This window comes from Brassica rapa, chromosome A06 (assembly GCF_000309985.2).
Source record: "Brassica rapa cultivar Chiifu-401-42 chromosome A06, CAAS_Brap_v3.01, whole genome shotgun sequence".
Taxonomy (NCBI): Eukaryota; Viridiplantae; Streptophyta; class Magnoliopsida; order Brassicales; family Brassicaceae; genus Brassica; species Brassica rapa.
Genome location: NC_024800.2, coordinates 24,464,036 through 24,485,534, shown reverse-complemented (window position 1 = coordinate 24,485,534; position 21,499 = coordinate 24,464,036). Strand labels below are relative to the sequence as shown.

Below are 21,499 nucleotides of genomic sequence, written 5' to 3'. Positions count from 1 at the left end.
GTCACGGGTAAGTACAGTTCCAAACATCCAATCAAACAATGACACGTAGATACATTCACCACGTGTCGTGGTCAATCTCAGATCACTCATAATAAGTGATCACTGAGACTGATAAGATTCAGCCAACTCCAGTGTACTCTCTCCAGAGATAGATCAAAGATGGATACGATGCGAATCTCCGGCGTATCGAGCGGAGCTGAGAGTTTGATGCATCACAATGCCTTGTCTAGCCTCGTTGGTCGTCGCTGCGACAATGGAAGATGGAGAAGAACGAGGATGTTCCCGGCGAGGAGCAGAACCTGGCGACTATCACCGAAGAAAACACTCTTTCCCTCGGTGAAAGCTGTCTCTAGCGAGCCTAAGGAGAAGGTCGCCGACGTAGTTATCGATTCCGAACAAGGTCCAAGTTTATAACTTTAGAGTTTATAATGAATGATGGAATAAAAGTTTATAACTTTAAGAGTTCATAGTGAATGTTGGAATTAAAGTTTGTAACTTTAGAGTTTATAGTGAATGTGTTGGGGATGTGAAGTTAAATCATTTTAAGTGTTGATGAATGACTTTGTGTGATTGAATGCAGAAGGCTTTAGCTCTTTGAGTCCGTTTGGTCCAGACGCTGCTTCTGTGGCATCGAGCATCAAGTACCACTCCGAGTTCACGCCTTTGTTTTCTCCGGAGAAGTTTGAGTTGCCTAAGGCTTTCTTTGCTACTGCGCAAAGTGTTAGGGACGCTCTTATCATTAACTGGAACGCCACTTATGAGTATTACAACAGGGTGAATCCTAAACAGGCTTACTATTTGTCAATGGAGTTCTTACAGGTTTTCTTTTGAGTTGACTCTCTACTTGTGTTTTCTTTTGACTGTCAGCAATCTTTGTTATCTTAACTATCTTCTCCCATTGTGTAGGGTAGAGCCCTATCGAATGCAGTGGGGAACCTTGGGCTTACTGGCGCTTATGCTGACGCTTTGAAGAGTCTAGGCTTTGATTTGGAAAGCGTAGCTAGTCAGGTGAGTTGTGAAACATGTTAATTATTGGAGATTGATCTTGTCAAAATGTGGGTTACTACAAATTTTAACAGCTTGTAGTCTTTGCAATTTTGTTGCTTGGTCTCAGAGATTTTATCTTTCTTTATATGTGCTGAGATGCTAAACTCTCCACTTGCAATCTGTAGGAGCCAGATCCTGCACTTGGCAATGGGGGGCTCGGGAGACTTGCCTCTTGCTTTTTGGATTCCATGGCAACTTTGAATTATCCGGCATGGGGTTATGGACTTAGATACAAGTACGGCTTGTTCAAACAAAGAATCACAAAAGATGGACAGGAGGAAGCTGCAGAAGATTGGCTTGAGGTCTTCTTCTTCTTTTATTCTTTCTCACAGACAGCGTTTTGCTATTGAACACTATATCCTAATTTGTACTCCCTCAAAGCAATGCTGAACAGTGGACTTACCTCTTTGTTTCAGCTAAGCAATCCTTGGGAAATAGTCAGAAATGATGTCTCCTATCCTGTCAAGTTCTATGGAAAAGTGGTTTCTGGATCAGATGGTAAGAAACAATGGATTGGTGGAGAAGACATTGTGGCCGTTGCTTATGATGTTCCAATACCTGGCTACAAAACTAAGACTACTATCAATCTACGTCTCTGGTCAACAAAAGCCCCTTCAGCAGATTTTGATTTGTCTTCTTATAACTCTGGGAAGCATACTGAGGCAGCACAAGCTCTATTTAACGCTGAAAAGGTCCGTCTCTTTCGTACTCTTCTCTTAGCCTGCAAACATCAATGCTAAAAACGCTGAAAATTTTCTTCTGTTCCCACGTAATGGAATTAGATTTGCTACGTGCTTTATCCCGGAGACGAGTCAAATGAAGGAAAGGCTCTTCGTCTGAAGCAACAGTACACTCTGTGCTCAGCCTCGCTCCAAGACATCATAGCACGCTTTGAGACAAGGTCTGGAGGAAGGGTTAACTGGGAGGAATTTCCAGAGAAGGTTGCAGTGCAGATGAATGACACTCACCCTACCTTATGCATTCCTGAGCTAATGAGGATTCTAATGGATTTGAAAGGACTAAGCTGGGAGGACGCTTGGAAGATCACACAGAGGTACATCTTAAATAAAGATAGTTTAACGTTTTTAAACCTGCAATGTGTTTCTGAATAGTTTAATAATGTTTCTAGGACTGTGGCATACACAAACCATACAGTCTTGCCTGAGGCACTGGAGAAGTGGAGTTTAGACCTTATGGGGAAATTGCTACCTCGTCATGTGGAGATTATTGAAATGATTGATGAGGAGGTGATCCTTGAACAACATCAAATATCTCTTCTATTTGTTTTTTTTTTTGTTTCAATCGTATCTGGTCTAATTTTGCACTTTCATGTATTGCAGCTAGTTAGCACAATTGTTTCTGAGTATGGCACCGAGGATCCTGACTTACTCAAGGAGAAACTGAAGGCAATGAGGATCTTAGAAAACGTCGAGTTGCCTTCTGCCTTTGCAGATGTGATTGTGAAGCCAAAGAAAAAAACAGTTACTGCAAAAAACACTGAAGAGTCTAAAGAAGATGCTCAAACTGTGGTGAAAAAAGAACAAGAAGAGGAAGTAGAGGTTATCCCAGAACCGACAGTTAAACTACCAAAGATGGTCCGTATGGCCAACCTAGCTGTTGTGGGAGGTCATGCTGTTAATGGAGTTGCAGAGATACACAGTGAAATAGTGAAGAAGGATGTCTTTAATGAATTCGTTAAGGTAAACATTCTAACCAGTGAAGCATAATGCTTTATAATGTGCCTCATTGTTGAACATTGTATATTTGTTGCAGTTGTGGCCAGACAAATTCCAGAATAAGACCAACGGAGTAACACCAAGGCGATGGATTCGTTTTTGCAACCCATACCTAAGTGATATTATAACTAACTGGATAGGCACAGAAGACTGGGTCTTAAATACTGAAAAGCTTGCGGAACTAAGAAAGGTATGCGCTTAATGAGATTCAATGTTGTTTGCCATGCTGTTATCTTTATAGTAAGACACAGGTGTGCGGTCTTTCTCCAGTTTGCAGATGATGAAGCTCTTCAATCCGAGTGGAGGGCAGCAAAGAAGAAGAACAAGTTAAAGGTTGTATCACTAATCAAGGAAAGAACCGGATATACTGTCAACCCGGATGCAATGTTCGACATTCAGGTCAGTTCAAGAGGATCTTGTTTACCGTTAGGTTCCCAATGAATCTTTTGAATGGCAAATATTAGAAGCTTTCTTTATCATCTAGTCAAATAGGAAAATTTTATTGTTTTTTTTGTATTGAAAACTACTGCAGATCAAACGTATCCACGAGTACAAGCGACAACTGCTTAACATCTTGGGAATTGTTTACCGCTACAAAAAGATGAAGGAGATGAGTGCAAGTGAAAGGGAGAAGGCCTTTGTTCCAAGAGTTTGCATATTTGGGGGAAAAGCATTTGCCACATATTTGCAAGCCAAGAGGATTGTGAAATTCATCACAGATGTTGGTTCTACTATTAACAATGATCCAGAAATAGGTGACCTGCTCAAGGTAATTGACCTGTTATTATATGTACTTTTACATGCTGTCATATTCTGAACAGACAACCTTCCTATCTTTCAAACTGCTAATCAGAATTGTTGACTACCATGTAGGTTATCTTTGTTCCTGATTACAATGTCAGTGTTGCTGAGTTGCTCATTCCAGCAAGTGAGCTTTCTCAGCACATCAGGTACAGCTTATTTGGCTAACTCACATGAGGCTGAAACACTGAAATTGAGATAAATAGACTAGTCGATATCTTTTATCATGAAGAACCTTAGCAACAAATCTTGACATGAGGAACAATAAGGATTAGTTATAATCAATCAATGACACTCTGCCACTTTCTGAAGACTAAGGGTTGTCTTGTCTCCGCAGTACCGCTGGGATGGAAGCGAGTGGGACAAGCAACATGAAGTTTTCTATGAACGGTTGCATTTTGATTGGAACCTTGGATGGTGCCAATGTCGAGATTAGAGAAGAAGTTGGCGAAGAAAACTTCTTCCTCTTTGGTGCCAAAGCTGATGAGATTGTGAACCTTAGGAAAGAGAGAGCAGAGGGAAAGGTATATGCTTTGAAAGAGTAAACCTTGCTATGCTTACTTCTTCTCAGTGTCACACAGAGCTTCATTGTGAACTGTTTCATCTTTTGATTCCAGTTTGTTCCGGATCCTATTTTTGAAGAAGTCAAGCAATACGTTAGAAGCGGTGTCTTTGGCTCAAACTATGATGAACTGATTGGCTCTTTGGAAGGAAACGAAGGCTTTGGAAGAGCTGATTACTTCCTCGTTGGCAAAGACTTTCCTAGTTACGTTGAATGCCAAGAAAAGGTTGACGAGGCATACCGAGACCAGAAAGTAAGTAGTGATACGCTTTTTCTTCCATCATCAAAGCTTTACATGTCTATATCCGACCTTGAAATTACCATTTAATGATTGCAGAGATGGACGAGAATGTCAATCTTGAACACGGCAGGCTCGTTCAAGTTTAGCAGTGACCGGACCATCCACGAATATGCCAAAGACATTTGGAATATTAAGCAAGTTGAACTTCCATGAGCCTTTTGACCATTTAAGAACTTTTTTGAATGTCTCTTCTACTTCCCCAAGTTTCCAGTGTATCCAGGTTAAATAAGGAAATCATGTGTAGTGAGTAATATGCGATACAATGAATGTACGAAATAAGATTCAGACAATCAAGCTGGTTACTCTCTTCTTCTATATCATGTCTGTAAGACTCATACAGTACAAAATGTCAACAATATATCTGCACACACCTTTAACGAAGTGGGAAAAAAAGAGCAACAAATGTTTCCAACACATCCTTTCTGTTCAACTAAACTGAAGATTCTATGTAGACAAACCTCTATGTTCAAACAATTTCTCCGGAGAGACCTCAAAGCTTTGATGGTTCTGGAACAATCTTCTTAGCTTCTGATGAGTCATAGGGTGAAACTACAACATTCTCATAGCTGGAGTTACTCTGTAATCCTTTCTGCAAGATGATGGTTGAGCAAGAACATCACTGCAAGTACTCAACTTTTCGAAACCTTCTTTCAACTCCACAGAATGTTCCTCCTGAGAGACCTCGAAGCTTGATGGTTGTGGAACAATCTTCTCAGCTTCTGATCTCTTCCTTTTACCCCCTATGTGAAGATTTTGGTGGCCTCCTAGAGATTGAAAACACCCAAAACTCTTGCCGCATACTTTGCATCTATAGCTAGAGTTACTCTCTGGTGCTTCCTGCAACCTACTTCCCAATGGAATAAGCAACGCTTCTTGAGCAACAACATCACTGTAACTACTAGACTTTTCGAAACCTGAGTGAGAAGACACTTTACTGAAACCTTGCTTCGCCTCAACAGAATGTTCTTCCACATCAGCATCTCCACGTTCAACCAACTCCTCCTGAGAGACCTCAAAGCATGATGGTTCTGGAACAACCTTCTTAGCTCCTGAGTCAGCCAACACAGGCAGTGAATGACCACCTAGAGAACGCTCAAAACTCTTGCCGCAAATTTTGATTCTATAGCTGAAGTTACACTCTCGTTTCCCCAGCGACTTACTCCTCAGAGGAGAAGGCAACGCCTGAGCAACAACAACATCACTGCAAGTAGCAGACACTTCACTGAAGAACTCTTGTTTCGGCTGATCAACACAAACTCCTTCAGAAAGCATAACCAAGCTCATCGCAGCTTCATCCATCTCTTGTTTCTCAACCTCACTCATAAAAGAATAAGAAGAAGATTCTTTGAGCGACAACAAAGGATCAAGGGCTTTAGATTCGATGGAGGTCGAAACAGAGCAAACCCTAACCCTAGGCTTCCGTTTCAACTCAGAGTGAACCCTCTGGTGACCGTACACTCCTTTCGCAGTTGCGAACCATTTTCCGCAGATTTTGCAAACGTGAAGAAGGCTCTGAGACATGTCGGCTTCTTCCTCGTACACTGCAAAAGCTTAGGTCTTTTTTAGGGTTTCGCTGCCAGAAAAGACACTAAAGGATGAAACTTTCTCTGCTTTGTGAACCTGTTTCATCACAAGTAACCCGAAACTAATCAAACCCATGAAAATTTACTCGGAAAAGTCGAGAAAGGTTTTTGCTTTTTGGTTCAACTTTTCTCGAGAAAATGGAAGAACCCTAAAAAGAGCTGACTTGGACAGCTTACCAGAGAAAAAGTTGTCGTCTTTTTATTTTACTGAGTCTCTGAGCTTAGAACCCTGAACAAAAGATTTGGTCTTTCGCAGAGCTTGGATCAGTCTCGTTGACGATCAAGCGTACTCACAGAGATGGAGGAGAAAGTTACTTGTTGTGGAAGGTAGTGAGGCTTTTTCTCAGAGGGTAGTAATCTCCTACACTCGCGCCTACAGTTAGCTTCGTAGTCTCTTTACAACATCTCACACAAAACCGAACCGGTTTTAAAAAGGAACCAGGAGCAAACCAGATATCATGCACATGACTTGGTCCAGAAATGTTAAATGATTATTATCAACAAGAATCATCTCTCTTTTTTTTTCCACACATTCTATTGAGTTTCTTCTGAGCAAACAAAATAAATGAAAGGAGAAATTGAAGAATGCAAATCTGAGTCATCATCATCTTGTTCTTCTGGGACTAGTCTTTTAGTTAATATCCACTTGAGGAACTTTACCACCAGCTTGAATGATTTGTTTCTCCAGCTGCAGCAACAAACACCAATGTCATGAAAGTTTCAATCAACCAAGTGATTCACTATTCACAATTATTACTCACATTGAACATGTCTTGAAGCTTGGTCTGTAACGCCTTGTACTCGATATCCACCTGCTGCAGACATCTCACACACCTGTAATTAACATCAGAGACTTATTATTATTTCACCAATCTCAACCAATGAGTTTCAACCATAATTAAAAAGCCTCACCCTTCGTAGTTATTAGCCTCGCAGTACTCCTTGAAGGTAACACACAAGCCTTTCACCCTCTTGGCACCAACACTGCATATTATACACAAAGACAGAGCTCTTCATCTATCTATCCACCACACGCAAGAAGAATTTGGTTAAAAGCTCAAAACAAAACATACCTGGAGCTACTACCCTTCAATTGATGCACGCTCGCACCAACCTGACTAAAATCCACAGTTCCTGTCTGGTCCCTGAAATAGATTGAGTCGTGTAAGAGAAGACAGGCAGAGTTAAATGATGAAAAAATAAATAAAAAGAGAAACTCACAAAGCTCTGGCCATGTTGCCGATAAGCTTGACACAATCTTCAAAGAAGAGAGAGAGAACCTCGGCCACAAAATCAGGACTTGCATCATCTTGCAGCTTCTTCAACTCAGTAAACTGATCATCCAGAAAGCCCTTCACACAACCCAAAAACACACAAAACAAAAGCAAAGTTCCAAACTTTTCTCAATAACAAGCCTTGAAATGAAAACTACTTTGAGAATTCGAATCCCTAACAACACACAGAATCACTAAAGATTCAGGCTTTCGATAGATTCAGGTATCATTGAATGATCTATATATATATATATATATATCCAATTCTGCTCGAATGAAATGGGATTGTGGGTAAGTGATGAAACAAACCTGTTGGTAGAGAGAAACAGTGTAATTACGATACTGCATCTGTAGCTGAGCAACGAGAGCGTCCATCGTTTAGAGAGGAGTGAAGCAAAGAAGCAGAGATCGAGAGAAGAGGAATGAAGTTCGTCGTTGGTTTTTTTTTTTTGGACTGATTTTGACTTTGAATTTTCTGCAAATAGCCCAATCCCAAGACAATCCTCTTTTGTCTTTTCACCAATTAAAAGAAAAAAAAAAGACAGCAATATTTGGACATTTATATATTAAAAATAAATAATATCCAAATATTTAATTACAAAAGCTGTATCTCCTCCATTTTAAAATCACAATTTGATTAAACCATTTACATGAAAGTTCTTTGTCTAAGTTTTTTAACGTTTTCAAATGGAAACATATATTTAAGTTCATTTTTTATAAATTGATTAACAAAAAGAAATGGTTGTCAAAAAAAGACAAGGTTGAGGACCAATGATTGGGAATGAAATCAAAGACATGAAAGCATATAATCTCTTACGTGTAGCTTTCAAAACGTGCAAGAGTTAGTTGTCAAATCCGATACTCAGAGAATCTCCAAGCTGTCAACTCTCTTAACAGACAAAAACTCAATTAGTGTTTACCTAAAAACACACGCATTTTACAACACCTTAACTGGCCTAATATTATAAACCAGCTTCACAAAATCACCTAATCAACAGATTGAATTTATTTTTAATTTTTTTATCCAATAAAGCAACCAACATCTATGGAATCGACCGAAAAATAAATTACACCAAATAATCAAACAATAAAGAGAGCTTACATAACAAAAACACACATTGTAAGAAAAGCAGTGGTAACAAGTCTCAAAGGCTTGACAATGATCACAAGTGAAAACCAAAATATGACAAACTGATGATGATGGAGGAAGAAATATGTGTAAAGGTTCAAAAAGAATCATCATTTAGGCAACGGCCGGCATGTCCTTGAGCCATGCATCTAGTGGCTTACCAATGAATGGAGTACACAATGAAACCAATCTCCCTAAGCTTCTCAAAATCCATAATGTTGCTTCCAGCAAACACAAAAGCCGGTTTCTCCAAGTTCTTGAACTCATCCCTCTCTGTCGAGATTACATATACCATGCGCGTCCTTGGATGCTTCATATGCGTCCCAACTCACACTCTCTTGTTTCACCGTCGTTGGGCTCATTGGCTGCAAATGAAGCGTATGGTCCCATTCAAACTTGTTCATCGACAATGGCTGGAGTCTCCCTAGTGTCACCAGTGTCTTTCTTGAATGCAAAACCTAGAACCTCAATCTTCTTGTTCGACACGGTTGAACTGAACATTGAAGACACAAACCGGTTCTTCTGGTAGTCATTGATCTTGATGACTCGCTTCCAGTACGCAGTCCATTGCATTCACAAATGTACACGAGGGTCAGTACCAACCGCGTAAGCCACTTGCGTGACATCAGCGCCAATGGCTTCACACAGAGCTGACATTGCATTAACAGATGAAATCCTCTGAGCCAAGAAAGCGTCTGCCGCAAGCTTCGAAAGCTCTGACGTGTTTATCAACATCGGTGCTGAAGAAAAGGTTCTTGCCACGGCACTGCTTGACGACTTCGTCGAGACCAGGCTCGTAGATTGGAAGCTGGTCGCTGTTCCAAGCGTTGATACGTGGTACAGAGATGTCAACGACAGCTACTTCAATGTCGGGACATTTAAGAGCAACGACTGCCATGGTTGGTCCACTGACATAACCGGCTCCTATGCAACATATATCTTCACCATTTTTCTGCATATAATTTTATAATATAGATTACAAAGTCATAATCAGACCCAAAAAAACCACAAGAATAAATTTCATTTGCTTTCTCATGCATTAGAGAAAAAAATATAAATTTTCAGAAGGAGTTAAAGTCGAGGTGTTTAGGTATGGGTGGGTTCGGTTCTGGTGAGTAGGAACCTAAAATTATATATTTAAAAGTATCATTAAACAATTTATAAAAAATAAAATAAAAACTAACACCGCACGAATGTGCAGATCAAGCTCTAGTCTATCTTAAGGATGGAGGTGCCATATGAGTCTCAACAGCCGCGGATTGATGATTGTTTAGGAAGTAGTGTCCAATCACAAACAAGATTTTATCTCTTGGTTAGCCTTTTCTCGTCTATTATTACCCACTTAAAGTTTAAGAATTGCCTCTTATTACCTAAATCATAGATATGTGTTTCAATTCTTGTGGTTAAACTTTATTGTAGGATAAAAAGTAAAAGACTAAACTAGCCATCATGTCATTATAAATTCATCTTAGGCTCAATTCCTCATATAATACACATACATCCTTTAAAATTAAAATAAAGAAAAAGTAAAAAGTAAAATATAGCATGGCTAAGTTTGCTTCCATCATCACTCTCCTATTCATTGTTCTTATTATCTTTTCTGCTTTTGGTAAGTATTGACATTATCATATACGTAGCAAATTAAGTTATTTATTAAATTTTAGATTGTTTAATAATCAACCCTGATATATATAAAGAAGAACCAACTATGGTGAAAGGGCAGAAGTCATGCAAGAGGAAGCCTAAGGCAGGGAGGAGATTTTGTAAAAGGGATGCTATATGCCAGAAGACTTGTGTCGAAATAGAGAAAGCAATACGTGGTACTTGCGATTATAAATTCCCATGGACCCAGTGTTTCTGCCATTTCCCATGTTAATCTACCAAATTTTTTTTGGGTTGGTGTTAATGCATTTTTTTTATATTTTTGGTGTATATTTACATTCAATTAGTCTGTCACCCTTTGAGTGACCCATATGGCATGTGCCATGTATGTTTATGTTAACTTTTATGTACGATATAAAACTATTTTATCATGATAATGTGATGAACATTGCACATGGCACGCATCAAATATTACTAGGTGCATCATGCTTCTTTCTTTCATGTCAACATTTTCCTTTCCATTTCATTCCCATTCTAAACATTGAACCAACGATCACATAGACAGATTCACTAATGGTTGTGCTAAACAAGACCAAGGACAACCTCTTTGTAATATTATATATTATATTAATATATTGTTATTATATAATACGGGATATAAATTCCTCGTAATATTTACAAAAAGTTTACAAGGAAGTACTTATAAAATCTTTGTAAACTTTACATGATGTTTACAAGGAAATATTAATAAATTCCTCTAAAGATTACTGACACTACATGGAAGTATTTGTAAATTCGTCGTAAAATGTGCAAGTATTTTAAGAGTAATTTACAAGGAAGCTTTATGAGTCTTTTACGATGAAGTCTAACAGTTACATTATGACAAATAATTTTTCTCTGCTCTTGCTCTTTACGAGGAAATTACGACGAATCCTTTATTACGACGAGTGTGTTATAACGAAACGCTATTTCTAGTTAATTCTTTGTAACTTCTTCATTACGACGAATTAACCAGGAAAACAGCTCTTGTAATAAATATATTTCTCGTAATGTTAGAGATATATTTTTACTAAATATTATCAAAACATATTAAAATGCAAAAAATTAAAGATAATCTTTTTCTCAATATAAAATAAATAATATAATATTTGTTTGTACTTATATATGACACATATATATAATTATTAATTTATAATTTTACTGGAACTATATATTTATATAGAATTTTCTAAAAGTTATTATATTATTTATATAGAACTATATAATTATTAATATAATATGAGTTTCAGAAAGAAGACCATAATTAAAAAGCATCACCCTTCGTAGTTATTAGCCTCGCAGTACTCCTTGAAGACACAAGCCTTTCACCCTCTTGGCACCAACACTGCATATTATACACAAAGACAGAGCTCTTCATCTATCCACCACACGCAATAATTTTACTCTCTGCTAACTAAAGATTGGGACAAAAGCTCAAAACAAGACATACCTTGAGCTACTACCCTTCAGTTGATGCACGCTCGCGCCAACCTGACTAAAATCCACAGTTCCTGTCTGGTCCCTGAAATAGATTGAGTCGTGTAAGAGAATATATTCGAAACAAATCGAATTAATTTACAATAAACAGTCCGGTTCCCTCACATTGAGTATCAACTATATTAACCGGACCAGTTTTACTGGTCAAATTAATAATGCATATATTTAGACTTGGTATTATCTACATGTGAACCTGTAAATGACGTAGTCACTAGTCGGACTTCACTTTCATATATAATACGTTTGGCATATTATATGGTTAATTTAGATATATAGAATTGGATATATATAACACATATATTATGTCGGTATTTAACGCCATATATATTTGAAGTTATGAATCATATAAGAGTCATATATAACTTAATGATACTTTTAATCATATTTAAAGAGTATATAAACGATATATAACAGCCAAACAAATAACATAACAGTCCGGTTTTTATTTAAATTTCGTTTGGTCTGCCAAAATTAACCGATTTATATTTATTTGTTTACATGTAACAATGAATGATGTAACAAATATGTTCAATAACATTTCATTGTAAATACTCTAGTAAGTTATGTCTATTTTAATAAGTCGGTTGAGAATAGTTATGAAGCTGACACATCAACAATGTCATTTATGTTAATCACACATCAAGGTAATGTTAATTATTAAAAGTGCTCTTCAAATAATAAAAATGAGATATTTATTTTTATTAGTTGTAGAAAATAAAAACAAAAAGAATTCAATTTTTAAACCTTATAAGTTATACTGCAACTTTACATCTTTTGACCTAAGGTAAAAACTCTATAAACTAATAATGTTGGAACCTTAAGAATATATTAATTTATAGGGTTATTAATTTAAAGGTAATTTGTTTGGATTTATATTTTTAAAAATATTTTTAGTGTAGAAAACTGAAAATAATATTTCATTTATGATATTAGATATTGGTTAAAGTTTATAGACATATATATATTTTAATCATTTTTATTAGATTATTGATGTACTTTATGTATGATGATTACATATTGTAGAATACAAATGTAGTTGGATACAATTATAAACTAGATTTTGACCCGCGCAGGCGCGCGGGCGTATATTTTGAAAAATATGTTGATATTTGTTTTTCATGTAATTATTAGGATTTGGAAAAATGAATCCGAGGAACCTAACCGATACCGATCCAAAAATATAGTATCAAACCCGAACATAAATTGATTAAATATTCTAATTATTCAAAATTTTGTTATTTAGAGAACCGAATCTGATCCGAACCGAAGTATTTGGGTATCCGAATTTATCTAAAAATAGATTTATATACTTATATATATTAATTATTTTTAGATTTAACGTATATAAAACATCAAAAATGATACTTTTAAATTGGTTTAAATACTTGAAAATATATATAGATAGTCAAAAGTAAATATTTGAAATAGTTAAAGTATACCAAATCACCAAAAATACTTAAAATAATTATTGATTCCGTATCCAAAATTTTAAATCAAGCCAATTGATATGTTAAGCTTAAGTATTATGACATATGTTATTCAAATTTATACGTAATATATTATTTTATTTATACATTTTGAGAAATTTAAAATATATAATAATTTAAGACTTTAAAATAATTTAAATTAGTTATCCAAACCCAAACCAAACCCGCAAAGATCCAAATCGAACTCAAACCAAAATTTAGAAACATTCTAATAAGGCTGAAATCTTTGACCCTGAAAACCCGAAATACAAACCGATCAGAACCAAACCCGTATGGGTACCCAAAAGCCGAGCTCTAGTCATTATTATATATTGTATTTTATTTTCATATAATTAATCATATTTTATATGTACCATCATATAAGTAATCATATAATTAATAGTATTTTATACATACCATCATATAAATAATTACATCCCTTATATATTAATTGAGAAACATTACAACCTTTAAGTGTAGTCACGTGTCATCACCAGAATGAAATTCAGAATCCTTAGAAAATATGTTGGTCCAATTAAGTATACATTATACTTTTCATTAAACTAATCATACAATTAATTAAAGTGTACAATTACTATTTTATTTTATTTCCTTAAATAAAAGCTACGGAATTACCAAATATGACTAATATATATATGACAATTAATGATTCTAATAATAAAGATTTGATAGCAATTTATATCACATCCATTGTTTTTGTTTAATTTTATATTATTAAAATAAATTAAACAATCAAATTAGCTATGAAATTAAAATATAGATTTTTTCGTATATGTTATATTTTGAATTTTAAAAAATGACAAATTACTAAAACTGTTAAAATTATTATGTTAAAAATTAATGATTAATGGTTTAACATCCCCTATATATTAATTAAGAAACATTTAAAAAGTTTAGAACATTTAGTTTGTACTAATTAAAAAAGTGTCATGATGAGTTGTCACGTAACTTGAATGCAAATAACTAAAATGACACAAAAATGAGAAAAATATTGAAGATATATAGTATTGACAAGTGAACGTAAATTTCTCATAACCATAATTAACTTTTAAATTGCTAAATCATGATATAAAACGGAGCTGACATAGTTTCATTGTAACCAAATATTAGGCATGAGATTCTTCGGCTTAAACGTTAGGCTTTTATGTGATAAATAATTTTTTGACTTAAAATATTTTTAAAAATGAGACCAGTACATTAGTAAACAAACTATGTAGTTAACAAAAAAATTTTAAAAAAATTGTTTAAGGGTCAAATATTAATTCGATCAATAATATAAATTTTATTTTCCATACGATATTTCTTAAATAATTTTCATACAAATTTACCCTGCGCAAGGCGCAGGTCTTATCCTAGTATATTATATTTTTAAAACTTAATATGAAATATAAAAACCATAATTTGAGTTGGTATTTCAAATTGGGCTTTGTATTATATTTTTCTTATATATATTGACAGTATTTTTTTATAATGGTTATTGAAAAATAGTTTAGTAAAAATCCATTTTTGAATATATGTAAATTTTTGAATCAATTTTTAATATAAATCAAATTTGAATTATTATTTTGATTTGAAATATGTATATAAAGTTTAAATTTTGTTTTATGGTTAGTTTAGAATAAAAAATTTTAGGCAATTAGATTGACCTATTTTGGTATATTTTAAAAGTGGCCTAGATAACTTTCAATTTTTTTAAAAAATATAAGTCCATTACTTTTTTTCTTAATACTACTATCCTTGTTTTCAAACAAAAATATTTTTTTTAAAAAAGTCTGCAATCCATGTCTCCAAACACTCTAAATTTTTTAATAGTCTTATTCAAGTCTCCAAACACTCCAATTTTGTACTTGAGTTTTAATAAGATAGATAAAGTTAGAGATGAAATTTATTTTAAAGAAAGATAAAAACAAAAACTTTTGTGTATGTTTATATAAAATTTATATATATGATAATTATTAATTTATGATTTTATTGGGACCATTTATTTATCTAAGAATTTTTAAAATATTATTATCTTATTTAATTTTGTCATATTTTACTCCAGCTTAACTTGTGATTAGAGAAATTTATTGATTTATCTTGTTTATTAATTTATAAAATATTAATTTATAGAGTTTTTCTATTGTAAATAGTTTCATAGACTTATTAGGTAATATATATTTAGATTACTTTTAAATACTCTATCAATCATAATCTCCATAATTAGGTGAGATTAGAGTTAACTTGTAACTGATCAATCTTAAGTCAACAACTTTCACATCTACCAATATCTTTTTTTCTGGTATCTTATCTAGCAATATCTAGAGTTGACACCAATATCTCGAACTCAGTAAGGATGGATGTAAATATCTAAATACCTTGACTTTGCAGATCTGATGACAAACGTCCTAATTTGGACACTAAGATAATGGAATCAATCCCAAGGCTATTAAGGCAATATATCGCGCGCGGATTCTCATAGTTCCCTTAAATTTTCGAGACCAGCGTTTCATATTCGTTTATAAAGACTCATCCTTCTTTTTCAGTAGATTGTAAATTAAGTCGGAGATAACAAACAAACAAACAAAAAACATGAATCTAGCATTGGCCTTTGTGGTGTTACTCGCAATTCTTGTGTCGGTGGCTGACGCTGAGTGGGACGACGCTCACGCTACGTTTTACGGCGACATTAACGGCGGGGAAACCATGCGTTAGTATTTTGTATAATTTCCAATGAGTTTATATCTTTTTGTGTTCAAATTAAATAGGTGTTAAATTAATACTGGTAAAATGTTTATGCGAAGTCGCATGTGACATGTCCAAGCATATTCTTCTTCTCCTAAAACACGTTTATATTCATCCCCTGATTACATAAGATTTATGATAAACTACAAAAAACATTCAGTTATTTCTCTTATTTTAGTTAAACTACATTTGTTGTGACAAAAAACAAACAAAGGTAAACTACATTTGTCTCGTTTAATTTGATTTTAAAATATGAATGTGTGTATATATTTCGAAATTTTCAATTTGTGTCTTAATTTTTCTTTTTAAACATTTGTGTCTTAATTAGTTTATAACTTTGATTCGATAGAGAAATAGTAAGAAGCATAAAATTTGTGTAGATATAGTTATATATGAAAGTTTCCATGGAAAATTAGATGGTTATCTATTTTTAATACATGTTGACAAAAATATGTAATCATTTGCATTCATAATCATTGGGTTTTTAATGAAAACTATATAATGTATTTCATTTTTTGATGTGACAGAAGGAGCATGTGGTTACGGAGATCTATTCCAAGAAGGTTATGGGTTAGAGACGGCCGCGCTAAGCACGGCGCTCTTCAACAACGGCAAGACATGCGGCGCTTGTTTCGAGCTCGTATGTGCAAACTCAAAATGGTGCAAACCAAACGCCGGTTCCATCACAGTCACAGCAACTAATTTCTGCCCACCCAATTACTCCCCACCGCTTAATACACGTTGGTGCAACCCTCCAAACAAGCACTTCGATCTATCGATGAAAATGTTCGTTTCCATAGCCGAGTACAGCGGAGGAATAGTTCCTGTGAAGTTCCGGCGAGTGAAGTGTCAGAAGAGAGGTGGTGTGAGGTTTGAGATCAAGGGGAATCCTTATTTCATCATGGTTTTGGTGTATAACGTTGGAGGTGCAGGAGATGTAACTAGTCTGGCTATTAGAGGGAATAATAGTCCATGGATCCCTATGCAGAGGAACTGGGGACAAAACTGGAATACTGGTGTGCGTTTGGTGGGACAAAGACTCTCGTTTTTGGTCCAAACCAGTGATGGTATGCGCATGACGTTCGTTGATGTGGCGTCAGAGAATTGGGGGTTCGGTCAAACTTTTGAAGCAAGTCGAGCAACATTAAACTTTCATTAGACTTCAGATGATTTTAGTTTCTAGAGTTTTTAGTTGGAAGATACTATTTCATCATTAAATAAAAACTATAACATTCCGGTGTGGTAGTATATATTAAAAACTGTGATTTATATTTTTTCAGTCGAAAACTTTAAAATGTTTAAAATGTAATAGTGGAAGAAAAAAATAAATTATCAAAAGTTGATTTATTATATGAAACCAAATTACAGAAAAAGATTTTGTGTTGATTGTATAATGAATCAATTTTTGTTTTTTGGAAAACTGATATTTGGTCGGATGTTGAATCCCACAAGCCGAGTGAGCATGAGTGAAGGTCCACTGACTGTCGTGGCATTACAAAAACAGGGTTTGTTTTAAGAAACGTTTTCTATTTTAGAGTAGGCATGGACATTTGGATATCAGATCGGGTTCGGATCTGATTTTTTGGATATCAAATAATTCAAATATAGAAAAATTGGTACTGATCGGGTAATTCTAAATTTCAGATCAGATTTGGTTTGGCATTTGTCGGATCCAGATATTTTTTGGTATATCCGAATGAACCAACAAAAATTCGGTTCCGATTCGGATTGACTTGTTATAATCCAAACGTATAGAAAAATAATCGATTTTAACCCAAATATTTGGTTTGGATCTGGTTTTTATATCCAAACATGTCCAAGAATATCCAGGAAAAAAAAAACCAAAAATAACCAAAATAACTGAATTATCTAAGAATAACTAATATATTTTTAAAAAATTATTATAATTTTTAATATATGAATTATTATAAGTATTAATATAACTAATATTTGTAGATATATATTTATACTTAGGATATTTTCGGATACCCGTAATTTTCAGATTCGGATTCGGTTTGGTTCAGCTCTGATTCTTCGGATATAAGAAATTATGTACCGTTCGAATACTTATGCCTGATCGGATCCGGTTTGGAACTTCAGATCCGGATAATCTGCCAAATTCTAGAGCGTGGGAGTTCACTGGTGGGAACGGACTTTACAACATTTTTTTTTTTGTAGTAAACCATTTATTCCAACATAGATTTTATTTTACTTTCAGTTAGATAGTACATTTTAGAACATAGTTAAACATTCTTCTTCGACATAAATCCCAGAGACTTCTTCCGCAAGTAGAGGTTTTGCCTAAGCGGTTAGTTTTGCAGCATCCCAAGAACCTATGGTACCTCCTAACCTCTTGTTGATGTCTTCTTCAGAAGCATACCAAGATGGTATAATCTTCGAGGCGTAAGGGTACATATCATTAGCGGCGTTCTTGATGGTACTCTCCGCTACTTCAGCAGCCACCGCAATTTCTTCAAAAAAAAAAAAAACAACACAACGAGTTAAGTTAGATTTAACAACTAAAGACACACAAAATCGAATGTCTTACCTTGCAGTGGAAGTCACCTAATTAATTTATTTGAAGTAAAGAATTATTTTGATCACCTCGAATAGGTCTCTTTCTGGTCTGAGATAGCTGACAAATCATGAATATAACAGCAGCAAGAACCGACTTAGGGTTTCTCCGGATATCGAAATTCTCAGCTTTTTCAACGGCTTCTCGAATAGCGTTTGTCTCTCTTACACTTATGTCAAGTTTGGAACAGAACCGGCTAACAAGTTCTCCAGTGTTGATAATCACCTGAGGAGCAGCAGATGCGGCAGCCAACTCGTCTTGATCCGAACCAATAAGACGCCTTATTATCCTACTCGCTTTGTTTATATCCCTCAAATCCACACCACCAGCCACCAGAGAGATCTCTTTCAGCGTCCTCGAGAGTTTCAGCTCACGACAAGCCGTTGAAACAGCCGCCGCGCAGAGAGCATTCAAGTGTTTCTCTCTGCGCAATCTCTTGCTGTTGTCACCATCGAATTTAGACACGATCTCGCAAGCCCTAAATTTGACACCGCTTATTAGACCTAGACCTTCTGATATCCTTTTGATTTCTCTGCACGCTTTCTCGATCAGTTCGTCTTCTGTGTTCCTGACGAGATTCTGTGCCCGGCACAGTTCGTATAAGTTGGTCTTGGAGACAGAGGAAGTGTTTTCTCTGCCTTTATCGATGATGGTGCCGAGACCTCCGGATTTGAGAAGAGTATTGGTCGGACCACCGACGCGGTTAGGGTCTCGGTCACTGTTGTCGTCGTTGGCGAATGTTCTCCATTCCTGGCTGTCGTCGATGTAGTGATGGGAGATGACGAGGCTACACTCTGTGCAAATTGTGTCGCCGGTACATTTGTCAATCACCGTTTCAGTAGGTTTCTTGCACTCCAAGCAAGTCTCCATTCTCAGACTTTTAGGGCTTCTTTCTTCTTTTTCTTATATGATTCTTTTGTTGTTGTTGTTGGATGTAACTTTGGGGATGACTTTGTTTTTTTTTTAATAGAGCACTGAGACGAGAAAGTAGTAAATGTGAATTTCTTTGCTTTTACAGGTTTACAACTAGGAGAAGATAATTTTCCTTTTTCTTGTACATTTTTTTGGTTTTCTCTATTTTTAATTGCCACTATTCCAAACAATACATATATAATAATTGTTTATTGGTATTTATTTGCAAACAAATCTGTTTATTTACTATGAATCTATACAAATCTATATTAAATATCTCATATGATTTTATACTATAGCAAAATATTTTACTATAAATGAACAACAAAAATAAATGAATAAAAAAGATGAATAAATGAGTAAACGAAAATAGACGATATTGAGATTTAACATAGTTCATTAATTATCTACGTCTACAAAAGTTTTTTTTTATGAAGTTTTAAATTTTGAATTTAATAGTTATACAGGCATCAGAGAGAGTATCCAGTTCGAAGCGCTAAAAATAGTAGATTTGCGGATGTGGGTCCAATAAAAATTAACAAAACTACAACATGTAGAGAAAAAATTATTCAGCTATCTGTTGCAACGAGTTATACCACATTTTTATCCAAGGCATATCAACATATTTACTACATAAACATAGAGATAACTTAAAGATAATCCGTTGACAAAAAAAACTTAAAAAGACAATCTATTTCATGTGACTTTGTGAGCCTGTGACGAAGATTTATACACTGAATAACTTAGGTGCTAAGGTTATCTTTCTGATTCCTCTAAGAATCTCGATGGAATATACACATCAAACCTATATTTACTTCCCCAAATAAACTGATTATTACAGAAGAAGACAGTTTAGTGGCTCGGCATTTGTATTTCAATACGTATCTCTGAGGGGCTGACCTTGTAATGGTGGGCGACTATGAAACTTGGCGAGACGGTTTATCACGGAGAAGATTTTGAAGTTCTTGGATTTCTAACATGATGTCTAAGTCCTCTCCAAGCTGCATAGACAATTTGAGAAAATGTTTACTCAAGAAACATAATCTTTTCAAAAGAACAAATTAACACTCGACCATTACAGCTTCGTCCTCTTACCTTTGGAAGTCACTCTCAAGCTTCTGCGTTGGAACTTCTGATCACTAGTTGTCTTGGAACTTAGACTACTGGAGATCAAAGAAATCGCTTCGGAAAGTTGAGCTTATAGCATAAGAAAGTGAGACTAATTGAAATGTCAAATTTTCATGTCATTGCTTACCATTATTAAAACGAAACAATTACACTCAAGGACAGATTTAAGATTTTTATAACACTATTAGACAGTTCTTGCTACTAGAGCAGTTTTTTCTAACCAAACCCAATTTATATCTATACACTAACTAAAACTCCTAACTAAATAAGTTAACTAAATATTGTTATTTTCTTTTATTAGCCATAAGGAAACTATGGTCACAACCACTTTTTCTCTCTCTCTCTCTCTCTCTCTCTCTCTCTCTCTCTCTCTCTCTCTCTCTCTCTCTCTCTCTCTCTCTCTCTCTCTCTGCTTCTGCAAAAAAAAACAGACAAAAATGTCATATGTGGTAAAAAATGTCAACAGTTACCACATAGCTTGACTTCTTAGGAATTAATAAGAATCAGACCAACAACGTTCCAAATCAAAGTTTTATCTTTTTCATAGTTTTATTCTTGTTTTCTCTGGCCGTGAACCATTTGGTTTTAATTTCCACTAAAGAAATGCAAAGTGCTATTTCAAAGATAGATCTGGAGATTTTCAAGTCACTTTTAGTTTCTGGTACTTACCGTTTTGAATCCACCGTCGAAGCTCCGTCGCCATCTTCTTCATAATCTTCACCTCTGCGTTTCTTCCGCTTAAATCGAGCTCTTCTATAAATCTCAGCCATCGTCTAAACTATCATAGGAGAGAGAAAGCTTAAGCAACAATGGTAAATCCCTTTCAAAAAAAAAAACAATGGTAAATCTCTCCAGCGTGAAGTGATTGTGTCACGATCTCGAACACGAGTAAAAAAAAGATGTTACATTCACATGGATTATAACCTTAGTGAATTCTTCTACCGGCCATAGTTAACGGTTTTCTTAACCATCTAAACAAGACTCATTAATGAATTCTTCTACCCGTCATAATTAACGGTTTCTTAACCATCCAATGTTTAGTAGGATGTCTATGTGTACATATATATTATAGTGTACATGTGTTCATTTTGTCTGATAATGT

At 35.0% G+C, this 21,499-nt stretch overlaps 6 protein-coding genes across 8 annotated transcripts; 2 read left to right on the top strand and 4 right to left on the bottom strand.

Moving 5' to 3' along the window:
• The first annotated feature begins 115 nt into the window (after positions 1 to 115).
• On the top strand, positions 116 to 4,758 carry LOC103875081 (alpha-glucan phosphorylase 1). Of its 3 annotated transcripts, none has more exons than XM_018659896.2 (15): positions 116 to 400; positions 584 to 819; positions 907 to 1,008; positions 1,173 to 1,349; positions 1,464 to 1,739; positions 1,830 to 2,101; positions 2,177 to 2,294; positions 2,388 to 2,747; positions 2,821 to 2,973; positions 3,054 to 3,182; positions 3,316 to 3,552; positions 3,657 to 3,733; positions 3,922 to 4,108; positions 4,202 to 4,399; positions 4,484 to 4,758. In XM_018659896.2, the coding sequence occupies exons 1-15, from the start codon at positions 160 to 162 to the stop codon at positions 4,598 to 4,600; spliced, it is 2,880 nt and encodes a 959-aa protein (XP_018515412.1). In that variant the 5' UTR covers positions 116 to 159; the 3' UTR covers positions 4,601 to 4,758. The 3 variants fall into 3 exon arrangements, with proteins under 3 accessions (XP_018515412.1, XP_009151779.1, XP_033129596.1); XM_009153531.3 differs by having other exon boundaries at positions 581 to 819; XM_033273705.1 differs by having other exon boundaries at positions 130 to 336; positions 614 to 819.
• Positions 4,729 to 6,448, bottom strand: LOC103875082. Its single transcript, XM_009153532.3, has 2 exons — positions 6,208 to 6,448; positions 4,729 to 6,067 (listed from the first exon to the last, which is right to left on the bottom strand). The coding sequence occupies exon 2, from the start codon at positions 5,966 to 5,968 to the stop codon at positions 4,997 to 4,999; it is 972 nt and encodes a 323-aa protein (XP_009151780.1). The 5' UTR covers positions 5,969 to 6,067; positions 6,208 to 6,448; the 3' UTR covers positions 4,729 to 4,996.
• On the bottom strand, positions 6,437 to 7,841 carry LOC103875080 (histidine-containing phosphotransfer protein 2). Its single transcript, XM_009153529.3, has 6 exons — positions 7,614 to 7,841; positions 7,252 to 7,382; positions 7,104 to 7,175; positions 6,943 to 7,014; positions 6,792 to 6,864; positions 6,437 to 6,718 (listed from the first exon to the last, which is right to left on the bottom strand). The coding sequence occupies exons 1-6, from the start codon at positions 7,677 to 7,679 to the stop codon at positions 6,662 to 6,664; spliced, it is 471 nt and encodes a 156-aa protein (XP_009151777.1). The 5' UTR covers positions 7,680 to 7,841; the 3' UTR covers positions 6,437 to 6,661.
• LOC108872254 (UDP-glucose 6-dehydrogenase 2) lies at positions 7,768 to 12,618 on the bottom strand. Its single transcript, XM_033273854.1, is given in 4 exon segments — positions 7,768 to 8,601; positions 8,603 to 8,710; positions 8,712 to 8,844; positions 8,846 to 12,618. Coding segments are annotated over 4 exon segments (456 nt in total). The 5' UTR covers positions 9,007 to 12,618; the 3' UTR covers positions 7,768 to 8,547.
• A 1,995-nt stretch (positions 12,619 to 14,613) lies between these two features.
• Positions 14,614 to 17,612, top strand: LOC103875077 (expansin-A23). Its single transcript, XM_009153525.2, has 2 exons — positions 14,614 to 15,747; positions 16,310 to 17,612. The coding sequence occupies exons 1-2, from the start codon at positions 15,630 to 15,632 to the stop codon at positions 16,939 to 16,941; spliced, it is 750 nt and encodes a 249-aa protein (XP_009151773.1). The 5' UTR covers positions 14,614 to 15,629; the 3' UTR covers positions 16,942 to 17,612.
• A 440-nt stretch (positions 17,613 to 18,052) lies between these two features.
• On the bottom strand, positions 18,053 to 21,167 carry LOC103875076 (plant-specific TFIIB-related protein 2). The gene is made up of 4 exons (XM_009153524.3): positions 21,067 to 21,167; positions 20,365 to 20,432; positions 18,387 to 19,259; positions 18,053 to 18,253 (listed from the first exon to the last, which is right to left on the bottom strand). The coding sequence occupies exons 1-4, from the start codon at positions 21,165 to 21,167 to the stop codon at positions 18,084 to 18,086; spliced, it is 1,212 nt and encodes a 403-aa protein (XP_009151772.2). The 3' UTR covers positions 18,053 to 18,083.
• Positions 21,168 to 21,499: the final 332 nt, after the last annotated feature.